The following is a 16,364-nucleotide window of genomic DNA, read 5'->3' on the forward strand; positions in this document are numbered from 1 at the left end:
CTGCCTGTGACGAGTGCCCGGTGCTCGAGCTATCTGTTTCTGGGAAAGGAGATGTGCTCAGCATCGGGAGCGAGCAACATGAGTCACACTCGCCGGCTCATGTTTCTGCTTATGTAGAGCTCGTGGAGGTTGTGACGCGTGCTATGGCCAGACTCAAAAAAAATATATATAATAATAAAGAAATATATATATATATATATATATATATATATATATATATATATATATATATATATATATATAAAATATACAAAAAAACATATATATATATATATATAATATATATCAGCTGGCCACAATATAAGCAGGATGATCCTGTCAAAGCAAGCTAGACGAGAGATTCCTGCAGCACTATTCACAACCTCAGCGCCGGGGCTTACCGTTTTTCCCAGATCTTCATAAAGATATCTCTAGATCCTGGGAAAAACCCCACTCTTTACATAACCCATCACATTCATTATATGATTATTCGAATGTGGTGGGTGCGAGAGAGGCGGGTTATGGCAAGATGCCGCAGATGGAGGACGCTTTAAAAAGCTATCTTTCTCCTGATGCGGTATCTTCGCTTAACTCTTCGGGGTCGCCGATCACGCCGGCGTGATCAAGGTACATGACCAGTTTAAGACGTTGAAGCATAAAAACAAAGTCACGTTGAGCGCTGCCGTCCACTTCTGCCGAAAGTGCTGGCTTGAAATTCTATTTTACTTTTTGTTTTGTGTTGATAGACCAAGTAAAAACGGAGATATGATCATTTAAACTTTATATAAAAAAATACTGACGCGTTCGTAAAAGAACGCAAGATGGGATGCGACAGGCGTTGCATTTATTCTAATAACTTCGTCGGTTTTTGTCATAAAACAAAACGGAGAAAAATGTGTGAATCTGCTGACTCTGCTCTTCAGGCTGCACATTTTAGGGAATGGAGGAGGAGCCAACTGAGCTAAGACGCAAAATTGAAAGGCAGAGGATTTACGGAGTTGATAAAGAGAGACACATACGTTATATATATAGAGAGAGATTATTGCTAGTTTTTGGAAGAGTTTGAGTAGATTTTGAGAGTAGTTTAGGAGTAGTGTAGATAGTTTAGGTAGTTTAGGAGTAGTTTAGGTAGTTTAGGAGTAGATTTAGCTAAACTGTTTTGAGGAGAGGCACAGATAAAAAATAAAAATAAAAAAACACCTGATATTTGTTGTAAATAGTTGTATGTATAATTTGATTTTGTGTTAATTTTATCTATTGTATGGTATATTTGCACTATTGAGGAACCCCTCTTACTCAAGGAATGAAATCCCTGTAATGTAGCTATCTGTGTAATTGTACATGAATTGTTGTGTAGAGTTTCTAAGCAAAAAAGAAAAGAAAAAACGCCTATTGCCACACCTGCTTTTTGCTGCATATAGTTTAATTTTATCATTTTTTATGTTGTATTTGCACTATTTACGAACCCTCATACTCTGGGAATGCAAGGCCTTAAATATAGCTCTCTGAATAATTGTGTGCACAACATTTTTTAAAAAGTGGCTGAGCTAAAAAGAAAGAAAAAAAGCCTATGGCTACACACGCTTTTTTTTGTAAATCATATTTTTTTTGTATATAGGTTGATTATATCTGAATTGTGCCTGTATATGTTGACATTTACAACTTGTGTTTACATTTTAAACCTTTTAAAATGCTTCATTGAGCATGTTTGTGTTTTTTGTAGAAGAAAAGCTATAATTTTTCTATTCGGATTTTGTGTTTTTGTGTGATTTTGGGTCCAGTATGTTGATAGAGTACATCAAAGTGAAAAACTAATTGTCTGATCATATAGGTGATGTTGTGCTGAAAAAAATTATACCAAACATTGGTATGGTAAACATTTGTTTATGTTGCAAAATTTTCAAAAAATAAAAGTACTCAAAAACGGCCAAAATAGCCCAAGACTCCGAAGGGTTAAAGCCCCGTTGCTGCCCAACAAATCGTGCAGGGACACCTCTGCACTGGTTGGCCGGGCTTATATGGCGGCTGGCCAGGCTGGTGCGTGCCTGCACTCTATACGATTTTGCAGGCATACCAGGCCGATCTTCTTAAAGATCTAAATGAGGGCGAGGGACCGACTCCTGCTGACTTCGTGGAGTTGAGAGGAGCCACAGATTTGTCTCTCCGGGCCACTAAAAAGACGACACGTGCCATAGGCCGCTCTATGTCAGCTATGGTGGCTACTGAGAGACATCTGTGGCTACATTTGTCCGGTATAAAAGTGAAAGACAAATAGAAAGACAAATATTTTTGTTGGATGCTCCGCTATCATCTTCTGGCCTGTTCTCCGATGCTGTCACTACAGTTGTCGACAGGTTTCAGGAAGCGAAAAAACAGTCAGCGACGTTCCAACAGTATCTCCCGCACCGCTCTAAATCTGGATCTAGGAGGGCTGGTCCAAGTGGCCAGCCTCAGCCGTCAACCAGCTCCTCCCATCGGCAAGAGCAAAAAGAGAGCATTGCCTCTAGAGCCCCTCCTGCGGGAGCCTGGCAACAGAGGAAGCGCTCTCAACCGATGCGAAGGCGAAGAGGGCTTCGGGAAAGAGGTCCTAATTGTCGTGTAGGACCTCTGAGAGCAGGAGCCCTCAGGGAAAAGATGTTGTCCCCCCGTCCTGGACGCTTCGGGCCACATCGATTTCCAGCGAACGCACACCGTGGCGTTCGCCCCAAAATCTTGCAACAGGGCACCGACTATTGTCACAAAATCTTTCTCGACGTTTTCCTGCCGGTCTTCCGCTTCAGGAGGTCGAGATTGGTGCGCGAAAAACACCCGAGGCCAGTCTCGAGGGGCTGGTTCCCTTAGTAGATTTTGTAGAAGAATGGCAATGCCTTCCGAATATATCTATATGGGTCCTGAATATTATCAAATATGAGTACAGATTGCAGTTTGGTCACCGACCTCCCAAAGTTTGCTGGGGTGGTACCAACTGCAGTGGTTCCAGAACAGGCTCGGGTTATGGAACAAGAGGTACAGACTCTACTGGATAAAGGGGCAATAGAAAGTGTTCCCCTACCAGACAGGGAGTCCAGGTTTTACAGCCGGTACTTTATAGTTCCAAAGAAGGATGGCGGACTGAGGCCAATTTTTGATCTAGGCTTTCACATCGTTCTTTGAGGAGATCCAGGTTCAAAATGCTTACTATTCCCATTATCGTGAACCAAATCAGATCCAAGGACTGGTTTGTCACGATGGATCTAAAAGACGCTTATTTTCATGTCTCCATCCTTCCATGTCACAGGAGGTTCCTGAGGTTCGCTTTAGGGGGCGAAGCATACCAATATCGGGTTCTTCCGTTCTGTCTAGCATTCTCTCCCTGCACGTTCACTAAGTGTATGGATGCGGCTGTGGCTCCACTGATGCTTCAGGGCATCCGTATACGCAATTACATCGACGACTGGCTCATATTGGCCCAGTCTCGAGAAATGGCAGTTCGGCATCGAGATGTCGTCCTTGGCCACATTCAAAACCGGGGGTTGAGACTCAACAGTAAGAAAAATGTTTTGGACCCAGCTCAGAAGACTACTCTTCTGGGCGTGGTATGGAATTCGGTTACGATGCGGGCACTTATGTCTCCCGCACGTATCGAATCCATCCTGGCCATGGTGTCCGGGATAAAGTTAGGCCAGGCCATCACTGTAAAGCAATTTCAAAGACTGCTGGGCCTCATGAAAGCAGCATCCAACATAATTCCTTTGGGCCTGCTCCACATGAGGCCCCTTCAGTGGTGGCTCAAAGCCAAGGGTTTTTTTTCCCCAAGGGGAATCCGTTCCGTATAATAAAGGTTACGCGCAGATGCCTTCGTTCCCTATTAATACGGAAGTAACCTTGGTTCTTGTCCCAAGGGCCAGTGTTAGGGGCGTCATGTCGTCGAAAAACTGTTTCGACAAACGCTTCCCTCACTGGCTGGGACGCGGTCTCGGACGGCCACTTTTCCAGGGGTCTGTGGCAGGACCATCATCATTCTTGGCATATAAATTGCCTAGAGATGTTGGCTGTGTTCAGGGCTCTGAGGAGCTTCCTCCCAGACATCAAGGTTACCACGTCTTTTGATACGTTCAGACAGTACATCAATGGTAGCTTATCTGAACCGACAAGGGGGACTCAGATCGCGCCCTCTATCCAGATATGCGCATCAGATCATTTTATGGTCCCAAGTGAAAATATTATCTATAGGAGCAATATATGTCCCGGAGGTTCTGAATCAGGGAGCAGACATCCTTTCGAGGCAGGGGCTGAGACCCGGAGAATGGAGACTCAATCCAGAGGTGGTGGAGTTGATATGTCAGAGGTTTGGACCAATGGAGGTGGAATCTGTTTGCGTCTCGAGGGACGTCCCACTGTCCATGGTACAGGCCTGGCCGAGGCTTCGCCTGTACGCTTTCCCCCGATCGCTCTGCTCCCGGGAGTCCTGGAGAGGGTCCGTCAGGAGGGCATCAGTCTTCTTCTGCTAGCCCTGTTTTGGCCAGCCCGAGTATGGTTTTCAGACTTAATTTCACTCCTGATAGCTCCGCCATCGCAGATTCCTCTGAGGAGGGATCTGCTGTCTCAGGCGGAGGGCACTATATTCACCCTCGTCCGGAGCTGTGGAAATTGTGGGTCTGGCCTCTGTGGGGGCTCAGTACCTAGATGCTGGTCTATCATCTGGGGTGGTCGAAACCATACTTATCTCTAGGGCTCTGTCTACTAGGAGATTTTATGGCCTCAAGTGGAATGATTTTCCACTTGGTGTAGAGAGCATGAGTTAGGCCCAGTTAACTGCCAAATGGTTTCAGTTCTGGAGTTTCTTCAAGATCGTTTCTCTGCAAATCTCTCCCCGTCCACACGTAGGGTGTACGTGACTGCCATTGTGCGTTCCATGCACCACTTAATGTTGAGCCTTTGGGGAGGCACCAACTGGTCATACTATTTCTCCATGGTATTTGGAGGATGAGACCGACAGTCAGGTCCAGGGTTCCTTCCTGGGACCTGGCGGTGGTTCTCGAAGGGCTATCCCTGGCTCCCTTCGAATACCTCCAGTCGGCTTCGCCTAGGACCTCAAGTTCAAGATAGCCTTTCTCTTAGCTATTTGTTTAAAGAGACTGGGAGATCTCCAAGCCCTGGCATTATCGCCAGCTTGCTTGGGGTTTTCCCCCGGCAGAGTTAAGGCCATCCTGCATCCGAGACCCAGCTATGTGCCTTGAGTGTAATCTAACATGGCTAGGTCCTATGCAAATGTCCTATGCAAATGGCTATGGTCCTGCAAATATTTCATCCTCCAACTCATGTGTCGGCAGAAAAGGAGAGGTTCCTTGCTCTGCCAGTCAGAGTTCCGAGTATTTAACTTGAGAGGTCCTCTTCTTGGAGGAGGTCGGACCTACTGTAGTGTGTTTTGGGTCACCTATTAGGGGCTCCCGGCTATACAAACCATAAGTAGGCCTACAAGGTGCGCAATTTGCCTTCACCTTTGGCCGTAAGGGCTCATTCTTCTAGAGGCATGGCGTCCTCTAGGGCCCTCCTCTCGGGAGTGCCCCTCCAGGAGATCTGTGAGGCAGCCGGTTGGGCTACCCCGCACACTTTTATCAGGTTTATAGTCTGCACCTCCCAAGTACGCCTGTCGCACGTGTGCCCTCGTCCTAGCTGAGTGCCTGAGATCAGTTTCACTCTAGGGCAGGCCTTTTTCGGTGCGTGGCCTAGTGGGCATTCGTTCCCCAAAGAGTCGTTTTCAACAACGCAGTGCTTGTTCCCTCGAAAGGGAACGTCTGGGGTTATGACTATAACCCTTGTTCCCTGAGAAGGGAACGAGACACTGCGTCGTCTTGCCACGCCCCTCTATGCCTAGGAGCAGCTTGCTTCACCGCGAGGCTAATGTGTGTGTGTGCCGGTGTCTCTTTTATGTGCCGTCACATGTTATGTCATGACGCAACACCAATCAGGATTGGATTAGTTTGGATTAGAACGACGCAGTGTCTCGTTCCCTTCTCAGGGAACAAGGGTTAAAGTCATAACCCAAGACGTTTTCCTGTGTTGTGATTTTTTTCGGCCAATACACAACTGATATTGCAAGCCAGATGCCGAAGCAAATCGTAGGCTATTATGTTTATCTAACGTTCCACACTTTAAAAGCTGTAAATATCAGAGGTGAATTTAAAGATTTCTAATAAATGAAGAAAAATACTTGACTTTGACTTGAGAATGAATACTCTAAATTAAGAGTCGTACAGCATGACTCGATAATGACTCCATAAGAATTTTAATTAAACTTGAAAAAAATCAATACAAATGATTGCGACATTAGCTAATTTACAAACTGCAAGCCAAGGAACCAGCGGCGCCGGCGTCTCTGATTAGAGTCCACGAGCTGCATGATGCTGTGCAAGCACAAAACCATACAGGAGGAGAATCTATGAATATTGTTTGTTTGGATTTAAACACTTCGAAATGGACCATATTCATAAAAATAATTTAGGTGTATGCACAATTTGCAACCCGGACATGGTATGTAACTGTTTCTAATGGATAATTTCTCATAATATCTAGAGATTATGAATATATTTGATGTTGAGTTGTCTTGCTGTCTGAAACATAAAATATTTTTTTTCTTCAAATATCTGGCACAATCTGACTAATTTCTTGAATTTTGTGTCAAGCAAAAAATGAAGACTATCAGTCTCAAATTAAATGTTAGTGTGTATGCCTAATGCATGTGTTTGGGAAGATAGACTTTACAGAAGTTAGTGACAAAACGTCATGACATTCGGAAACGTTCTCAAATAAAAAAAATACATATAAATAGCAACGTAAATAAAATATTACTAAAATGTATAATAGCCTATATATAAATAAATCATACTAAAATAACTCTGGAATAATTAAAATATTCTAAACTGTTTTAAAAGATTAATATAATTTACAAACTAGATAATTTACAGATTAGTTAAACTCAAGGTACCCTTTTGAAAAAATTAGCTATCTAACAGAAAGTATGGATATATAAGTTATTATTATAATTGTGTATGTATTATATCAATAATATACTTCTGCATTTGTATAAATAAGGCTGTTCTAATTATTTATTTTTGCCCATGTATAAGGTTGTGAGGATTTGTGTAAAGTTTATATAACCTAATGTTGAGTTTTATTATTTTTGTGAGTTGTACTCTATTTACAGATTGGATAATTTTATTTATTACAGTTTTTCACCTCTGAAAAGTGAAAAGTTAATACAAATTGAATTTGACTGTTCTTATTTACATCAGTGTTTACAATAGATACTATTAAAAGAAAATAAGGTATCACAGTTTATTGTTGATTTTAAAGCTTACAGAACTTTCAATGATTTAGATATCTATAGTTTTACATATACACATAACATAAGATTGGCCCCTCTGTATTAATTGTGGCCCCTCTTGTGCCCCCCAGTTGAAAAAATTCTCTAATCGCCCTTGACACCGACACTGGATTCTAGAGGAGTGGAGACGTGTTCTCTGGAGTGACGAATAACGCTTCTTTGTCTGGCAATCCGATGGACGAGTATGGGTTTAGCGGGTGCCAGGCATAACGGTACTTGCCTGTCTGGATTGTGCCAAGTGTAAAGTTTGGTGGAGGGAGGATAATGGTATGTTTTTTTTTTTTTTGTTCAGGGGTAGGGTTTGGCCCCTTAGTTCCAGTGAAAGGAATTCCAGTAATGCTTCACCATACCAAGACATTTTGGACAATTTCATCCTCCCAACTTTGTGGGAACAGTTTGGGGATGGCCCTTTCCTGTTCCAACATAACTGGGCTCCAGTGCACAAAGCAAGGTCCATAAAGACATGGATGAGCAAGTTTGCTGTGGAGGAACTTCACTGGCCTGCAGAGTCCTGACCTCAACCCAATAGAACACCTTTGGGATGAATTGTAGCGGAGACTGCGGAGTCATGCCTTCTCGTTCAGTATCAGTGCCTGACCTCACAAATGCACTTCTAAAAGAATGGTCAAAAATTCCCATAAACACACTCCTAAACCTTGTGGAAAGCCTTCTCAGGAGAGCTGAAGCTGTTATAGCTGCAAAGAGTGGGCCAACTCCATATTAAACCCTACGGATTAAGAATGGGAAGTAATTAAAGTTCATATGCATTTAAAGGCAGATGTCCCAACACTTTTGGCAATATACTATACTGTATATTAAAGTAGACAACTGATATTGTAAATTGTAATAATATTATAATATAATAATATTACAGTTTTTTTTTTACTGTTGTTGCAATCTAATATACAGCATTGGGTAGCATAAGATAATTCTTTCAAAAACATTAAAAAAAATCTTACCAACCTCAAACCTTTGAACAGTACCTGCAGTGTATTAAATGTGTAAATAAACCAGGAATTGAACCATTTTTATAGAATAATTTCCTCTGATAATATCCTCTCTCTCTATCTGCAGGGTATTTCATATGGGGAAACTCACTGGTGGATTCCACATAACTTTGAAGATCAACTTGTTCTTTGAAGATTGAAGATTTATTATTTTCATGATAATTATCAATGCAATAATATAACTACATTAGGAAATGCCTTGGTTTATAAAAACAATAAAAAATTCAAACAATCAGGTCAATGAACAAACTACTGACATAACAGATGTCATAATCAATTTAAAATTGAACTGATTCAGCTCATTGACAGTTTTTTTTGTAACACATTTCTTAATATTAAGGCCATTTTTTCAAAACTCTTTATACAGTTCTCAACAACTCTCAGCTTGCAATTTATTTCAGATTCAAAAAGCACTAAAGCTACCAAAACACTCCATACATGTCTTAAATCAACTCATTCTTCCATAACACTAACAAAGGTTTTTACCCAACAAATACACTGTGTCAATCATAAAACACAGACCTAAAAATCACTAAAAACAGGGTAGCATTATACAATGTTTTCTTTTGTAAAATGTCTTTACAAAACATGAACGACAGCTCTCTACTCTACTACTCACAATTCAGTGCAGTATGTGTTACATGGTCCATGTCCCCATTTGTATAGATGGTAATGAAATTGAAAGACTAACATTTGTGAAGGTGTTCAGATACATCTAACTGTTTTGATAATATTTCATTTTTTGTAAGGGTTCGGAATACATTTCAATATGGTATTACTGTGTAAATGTAGCAAACTGTAGAAAGCTATATTATTCAGTTTTGTATTATGCTAGGTTTTGAACTTAAGTTTAAAAAATTTGAAAAGAGTATGTAAACGTGCAAATTGGCCTATAGGTATTGGCCTGTAGGATATTGGCAGTAATTGTGTCTAAGTGAGAAAATACTTAATGTAATTTGAAATAAGTCATTATTGAATCCATTTTGTGTCAAAGCGATGATGAATGATACATAGTTTAGCTCACACAGACAGTTGTGCTCACTGTGAGAAGAGTTTTAAAAAAGTGACCCAAATAATAAGAAATTGGTCCTAGTGATTGTAAAAAAAACTATAATTTAATTAAATATAGGCCTAATTTAAACATTACCGACTATTTTATCTGCCATTACATATTTATAACATTGAAGCCATTACCTCTGTGATAGTTGATGAACACTTTCTTCTGTCCAGCTGTGTGGGCGTGGTCATTCTCGTCACCAATGGTGATAGTGAGGATGTTTGTGACAGTCTTCGGAGGACTTCCGCTGTCGGTCATGATGACAGGTAGTAAAAACTGTTTTTGTCTCTCTCTGTCGAAAGCTCTCAGAGCGGTGATGGTGGCCGTGTCATTCCCATTATCCTGCAGGTGGAAGTCATGGCTGTAACGGTACTCCAGAGGCACAGAGAAAGAGAAGGGTGAGCCATTCTCCTGTGAATCTCTGTCCATGGCTATCAGTAACGTCGAGCTCTGGTTGAGCCGCACGATCTGTGGGCCTACAATGTTTTCCCACACAACCGGTGAATATGCAGCCTCAAACTCAGGTCCGTTGTCATTGACATCCAGCAGAGCCATCTGGATTGTTGCAGTGCCAGTCAAAGGTGGCGTGCCGTGGTCTGTTGCAAGTATAAGCAAGTGATGCTGTGTGGATGTTTCCCGGTCCAGCTCTCTAGCCACAGTAAGCATTCCCGACTGGTCCACAGAAAACAGATGGTACGGATCAGACTCTGAAGCAATGCTATAAGTGATCTCGCGGTTCAGCCCAGAGTCCAAATCGCTGGCAGCCACACTTGCGACACTAGTTCCTGGAGCGACATCCTCTCGTATAGCAGGAAGTTGCAGAAAGTGAGGAATGAAGACCGGCACATGGTCATTACAGTCTTCGACCTCTAGTGTGCAGTGCAGCAGGCTCGAGTACTGCATATCTTCCACTTTGATGGTGAGGTTGAAGCGTTGCTCGCTTGGTCTTTCATAATCCAGACGCTTTTTTAAACGAAGAGTCCCGCGCTGCTCCTGTCGATGACTGACCATGTAAAACTTCTGTTCGGGATCACCGGCCACCACACTGAAGGTCAGCTGCCCGTTCTCTCCAGCATCCGCGTCTTCTGCGGACAGCTCTATGATCACCGTGTTGGGCTCACTGCTCTCAGGGATGCGAACAGAGCATGAGCGATCCAGGAATCGTGGTATGTGATCGTTAACGTCTGTCACGTGTATAGTTGTGGTGGCTGTTCCTATCATACCTCCGCCATCTCGTGCTTCCACCACCAAGACATACGAGTCAGTCTGCTCCCTGTCCAGCCCAGACATTGCCACAGAAACCGTCCCAGTAGCGGGATTGATGCTGAACACATCCGCTCCGCTGTTAGCACCATTAAGGGCAGCGTTACCCACAATCCTATAGGCCAACACTGCGTTTTGTCCAACAGCCGCATCATCCAGATCAGTGGCTGTCATTTCCATGACGGAAGTGCCGAGTGGGGAGTTCTCAGCCACATCACCATGGCAACTGTCTGGGGCACAAGCAAAAATAGGAGCATTGTCGTTTATGTCCCACACGTTGATAATGACATCTGTGAATCCTGTTAGTCCCTCGCCTCCCTCATCCGTGGCCAGTACCACAAAACGCCAAACTGCACGGGCCTCACGGTCTAATGTTCTCTGGGCATAAATCTTACCCGTCACCTCATCAATGATGAACTCACTCTCAGCACCTTGGCCATGAAGGGAATATCTTAATGCTTCCTGGTCAGCATCTTTATCTGGGTCGGACGCTGTTACCTACAACATCAAAGAGAATATACTGAAGTTTCATTCTGCAAACTCTAGCATAAGTTTTATATACATCCAACTATCTATCTATATATCTATCGTTCATCCCTTCCATCCCTCCATCCATCCATGCAACTACTGTTTTGGTTATCGGAGTTTAAGTTTAAGTTAGGAGTGGTAATTCAAGCAAAAATTCCAAACAACCCAGAATATTGCAAATAATAACATCAAAACCCTCTAAATTATTTCTTGACTAAAAAATTAAAAAGTTAGGAAATAAAAATTACTCCAAAAACATTTGTATTAAAAGTGAGCTTCACACATCTTTGGACAAATAGAGTGATGTGATAAGTTGCAATTCAAACTTCTAATAATTAACTTAATAATAACATAATAATGCAGGAACCTCTGGAGGCTTCATCAAAATGTTGAATGCGTTCAAAAGAACAAATCGATCACAGTTTTCACTATAATTATCAAACACAAAATAACCTGGCATGGTAACATAAATGAGTGTTTGGGCAATTTCCAATTAATTGTTGTTGTATTACTTCATCAATGGAAGAATGCAGTAATTAATCTGAGGAGCTCTAACATTTTTTTTTTTAACTAAGGAATAAGAGCCACAAAAAGTCGCTAATTTTTGAAATAACAAATATATGATCTGAAAATGAAGTATTCTGATATGTGTAAAACAGAGAAACTAGAGACACTACCTGCAGCACAAAGACAGGAGAACCGTCCAGCTCCTCTGTCACGCTGCCATAGTATTCGTTCACAGAGAACACAGGTGCCTCATCGTTTTTATTCACAATGGTGACTATTACAGTAGCGTAATCTTCCCACTTCCCATCAGAGGCCAAGACGTGCAATTTATAGAGCTTATTCTGTTCGTAATCCAGCGGCTGGGCGATGAAGATGGTTCCCACCTCAGGCTCCATGTCAAAAACACCTCCCACATTACCTGATGTAATCTGGTAGCGCAACTTGGCATTGGCACCTGAAGAATAAGAGCAGTTAATGAAAAAGAGAAAACTTCCTCCTCGGGCCTGAATTAATTCTTAAGAGGAACAAAGCAAATGCCTACACTGGTACTGGTGTAAAGGCTACTGAATAAAAGGCTAAAAGTCAGAAACTTCTAATATTGTAAAAATGGTTAGTAAGAAAAACATTATCTATTCAAAATATAACAAGCTTTTTGCAGCAGGTGAACAAAAAAAATGCTTCAATGGCAAAGTAGCCTTGGAAACTCACCACCATGGAAACATACACCAATAAACTTCAAATTAAGTAAAGATATGTCTACAATGAAACATTCTCTTATTTTTCTAAACATTTTTAACAATGGTAGATGAAAACATTAACTCATTTCTGAAACCTTGCTTTGTCCTTGCATAGCTCTTGTCAGACAATAAATGAAAGGTCCATTCAGCTAGACTTTCTTTCTGAAACACCCAATGGTAAAAAAAAAAAAAAAAAAAATTACTTCAAACTTACAGCTCACAAAACCAGTCTTGTATAGCTTAAACCTTTTTTATTTTCAATGCCGCTGACTTGCCCTTATTCTGCGATTTTGTGCATGTAAATTATTTAAATTACTGTAACTCATTGACAGCTTAGTTTGATTAAGCAGAAGAAGGGTTCAAGAGAGTGAACTCAAGCCACACTACAATAAAAATGTGATCTTCCCTCTACTCACTTTCACATCATTCCAAACCTGTTTGACTTTCTTCTCACGTGTGAAAGAATGGAGGACAATGGAGCACAAAGTAAAAACTATCTTAAAAGGGAAGAAATAATAAATGTTAAGTTATGTTAATTAAACAGTGAAAGATGCAATGCATGTGTTGTGTTTTGAGCACGCTATTTTATTAAATTCGTTATTACTCCTTTGCTTTTATTTTGTATTTAGGACTCAAGCTCATCTCTCTGAGGTAAGTAATAAATACTAAGAGACTTCATGTAAACAAATAACCCGGCTAAGCAAACAGTGCAAACAACACTTCTGCTTAACAATTCTTCAGATCTATTTGCAGTGTGTTTGGATATCCCTGCTGGTACGAGGTTAATGAATAGGGATTGACACATTAGGAGCCTTATCATCGTTTCATCTCCACCATCTTGTGTTGCCTTGGGTACCTCTACAAAACTGCATCAGGGAATATTTGGTTTATTTGCGTTTTCTGCTAATCCACAGAATCAACCATGGCTTTCTTATGAAAGTGCAGAGGGTACTACGACGGCGCGCCAGCTTCCCGTGGCTCTACTCCAGTGGCTGCGAGGGTTAAGTCAGAGCTGCAGTGAAGGTTGAAATCTATTCATCAGGGTAAAGCTTCATGTCCAGCCACTCCAGGCTGTATTATGATGAATGACTGCTACAAGAATTCCCTTCCTCTCTCCTCCATCAAATCCACACCGAGAAGAGTAACGTGGATTCAACTGGACCACAGGGAATTACGCGCTTCAGTAGTGCGTCTGTATACCGAGACAGGCTGGCTGATGAGTTATGTAGACTATCCTTTTTGTGAGTGTTTCTGGAGTGTGTGATAAAACAAAAATATTATCCAAGGTTTTTGCATTGCTGGTTATCTTGGGAGCAGCATTTGTTATGTTCTCAGGGTATATTGATGAGGAACCAACTGTCTCTGTCATGAGTGGTACAGATGTTATTGCACAAAGTAGAAGAATATGAGAGCAATAGCCTGGAGACAAACTCAAGCTCATGGGAACATGTTCCAACTGTGTTTCATTAATATATTTGTGTGCCAGCCAAACCCTGTGAAAGGTTTAGTATGCCCTAATGTAGTCCAACTGCAGAAACTCTGTAAATATTACAATTTGCATTTGAGCTTCCAATTTTTTTTTTAATCTTTTGATTTAAAAAACTATATATATATATGTATAATAGAAATCTCTAATTTTCATCATAATATATTATATTGTTTTTTTTCGTTTTTTTTCTGATTGGCCTTTATAAATACATTTTGAGGAAATGTTTTATTATAGGCTACATTTCCCTCATACAAGGCCAGGACTAGCCATCGGGAGAACTGGGAGAATTCCTGGTGGCCTGGTGACTGATTTGGCTAGCTACATTTTATTTTACTTTATTTTTTTATCACAATTATTATTTTATATTTTTTGCATGCCATAACACCAAAGTGATAATTTCCAAATTCGGCATTTGATAATAAATCGAAATCGAATAGAGTAATCAATGCAAGAGTCAGGTGGAGCAGAGAAGGTCACTACGAACAAGCTGCAAAATTACTGACCTGTTCAGGACTTTAAGTGCAGGTCAGTTTCCTCTGTAAATAGGCTACTGTTTTGTCTTCATTAACTTACCGAAGTATTAAACTGCTAGCAAATGTTAGCAATAGCACCCCATTACTATCGTCACTCAAAATACTGTATGCAAAAGGACATCGTTATAATCTACTGTAAAGTTCCATTAGTAATTTAGTAGACATATATACATCGAGGAGCTAGGGCAGACAACAACACAAAAATCATAATAATGCAATAACATAACATCTAAAAAATCTATTTTCATGATGTAGATATTGTACTAATTTCGACATTTAGGCAATTTAGAAAAATTGGTTTACTATAGTTGTATAAAATATAGATTAGTCTAGTCATTCCAAGATGAAAAATAACAAAAAATTTTGCAACAAGGTGGAGACAGCGATGTCCATAACAGTAGACCTGCTGGCCTGGTGAAGAAGTGACAGGTACAAGAAAAATAGAAGGGAAAAAATACACAGGGAGAGACTGAGATATATAAAAGGAAGAGGGAAAACATTTCAAGGGAGAACCTGTCATTATTTTGCACAGCCCCAGCCTGAGGATTTAGACCTTTTTTATGTGATGGCCATGCAAAAAAATAAAAAATACGGCTGTCTGTGGTTTCAAAATTTGTTGTGGCCTGAATAAGAGTGAGATTTCCTGGCCTGAAATAGTGTCCCCAGTTCGGCCCTGCCTCATACAGAAAATGTATTCACCAGGTGTTGAAGATCACACCTGAGCTGTGATATCAGGTTCTCAAATCTACAGTAAGACTCTCGCTTTCACCTCGAGTTAACACTCCATATTTCCCATATTTTTATTGTTCTACCCATCTGACAATGGCCCTCCTCATATTCACCCACCTTCATCTTCATCATTAGCGCTGACTGTGAGGACGGTGGAGCCCACGTCAGCATCCTCATCCACGTCGACTTCATATACAGACTGTGCAAACACCGGCTTGTTATCGTTCACGTCACTGATGAAAATACGCACATACGCCGTATCTGATGAGAGCAAAAACACATACAAGATTAGCAATCTGTGTTCGGATACTCTTATCTTTCCTTCTCATCTTCCTTACATTCAAGTGTTTGCCTCTCTCTCTCTCCTTCTCCCATCTTTGTAAATATCTGCCATTTCTAATTCCATCAATTTCCTGTGCTTTGTTTGTCTCATTCATTTTCTGTCCATTTTCATCTCTCTATCTTTCTCTCATGTGATCTAAGTCGTGTCTGAAGTCATCAGGTGATGTGAAAAACCCTGGTGGTTCTGTGTTTACTGAATGCAGGTAAGTGAAATTTGTGATGCTTGCCCTGTGTAATATAATTATGAGAAGACTCATCAATTACAATCTACTGCTGAGGTTAAAAGCAGAGTTAAAGGGATAGTTCACCAGAAAATGAAAATGCAGAGGCTCTTTGCATTAAGTGTAGTTTATTGTAGTACATTATAAAAAGTATGGAATAATACATTTTTTGTCATGACAACTGTTTGCCATGGTAATGGGTATGACAATGTTGATATGTTTGGTCTTGGAGGAATAGATTTGCTACGCTGCTGCTGCTATACAGGTGGAGCTGGCGAAGGTGGAGGGTTTCTGAAAGTGGGCTGCAACTGCTACAGCATGCACTGACCAAGTATTTGAAGTATGAGAAGCAAGCTCATTGGCTACTGATACAACAGGAAACAATTGGATGTGGCCTATAGAGAATGAACTGATTGCAAGCAGATTGAGTTAAAGACCTATCAGCCTTCACCATCTAGAGTTTCATTACAGAACTTTGTATATACAGCAGTGGTATTCAAAAGGCGGACCCTTTGTTCCATCCAGACCGTGGGACATAATTGCGCCATTTTACCGTTTCTACAGATTAAAGTGAGCAGACCGTCGAAACAATGGAGAGGTTCACAC

The 16,364-nt window shown here is 41.0% G+C and overlaps 1 protein-coding gene across 1 annotated transcript in view; it reads right to left on the reverse strand.

Moving 5' to 3' along the window:
• Nucleotides 1–16,364, reverse strand: part of LOC143737618 (neural-cadherin) — a 394,396-nt gene that overhangs the window by 119,136 nt on the left and 258,896 nt on the right. Inside the window, exons 16-18 of the mRNA XM_077229313.1 lie at nt 15,313–15,456; nt 11,878–12,161; nt 9,547–11,170 (exon numbers count right to left, since the gene is read on the reverse strand). Coding sequence (XP_077085428.1) covers nt 9,547–11,170; nt 11,878–12,161; nt 15,313–15,456 — 2,052 coding nt within the window. The remainder of the gene's footprint in view (nt 1–9,546; nt 11,171–11,877; nt 12,162–15,312; nt 15,457–16,364) is intronic.

The sequence above is a fragment of the Siphateles boraxobius genome, unplaced genomic scaffold (genome assembly GCF_051911475.1).
Source record: "Siphateles boraxobius isolate OS27281-9 unplaced genomic scaffold, OSU_SipBor_1 130, whole genome shotgun sequence".
In the NCBI taxonomy this organism is placed as follows: domain Eukaryota; kingdom Metazoa; phylum Chordata; class Actinopteri; order Cypriniformes; family Leuciscidae; genus Siphateles; species Siphateles boraxobius.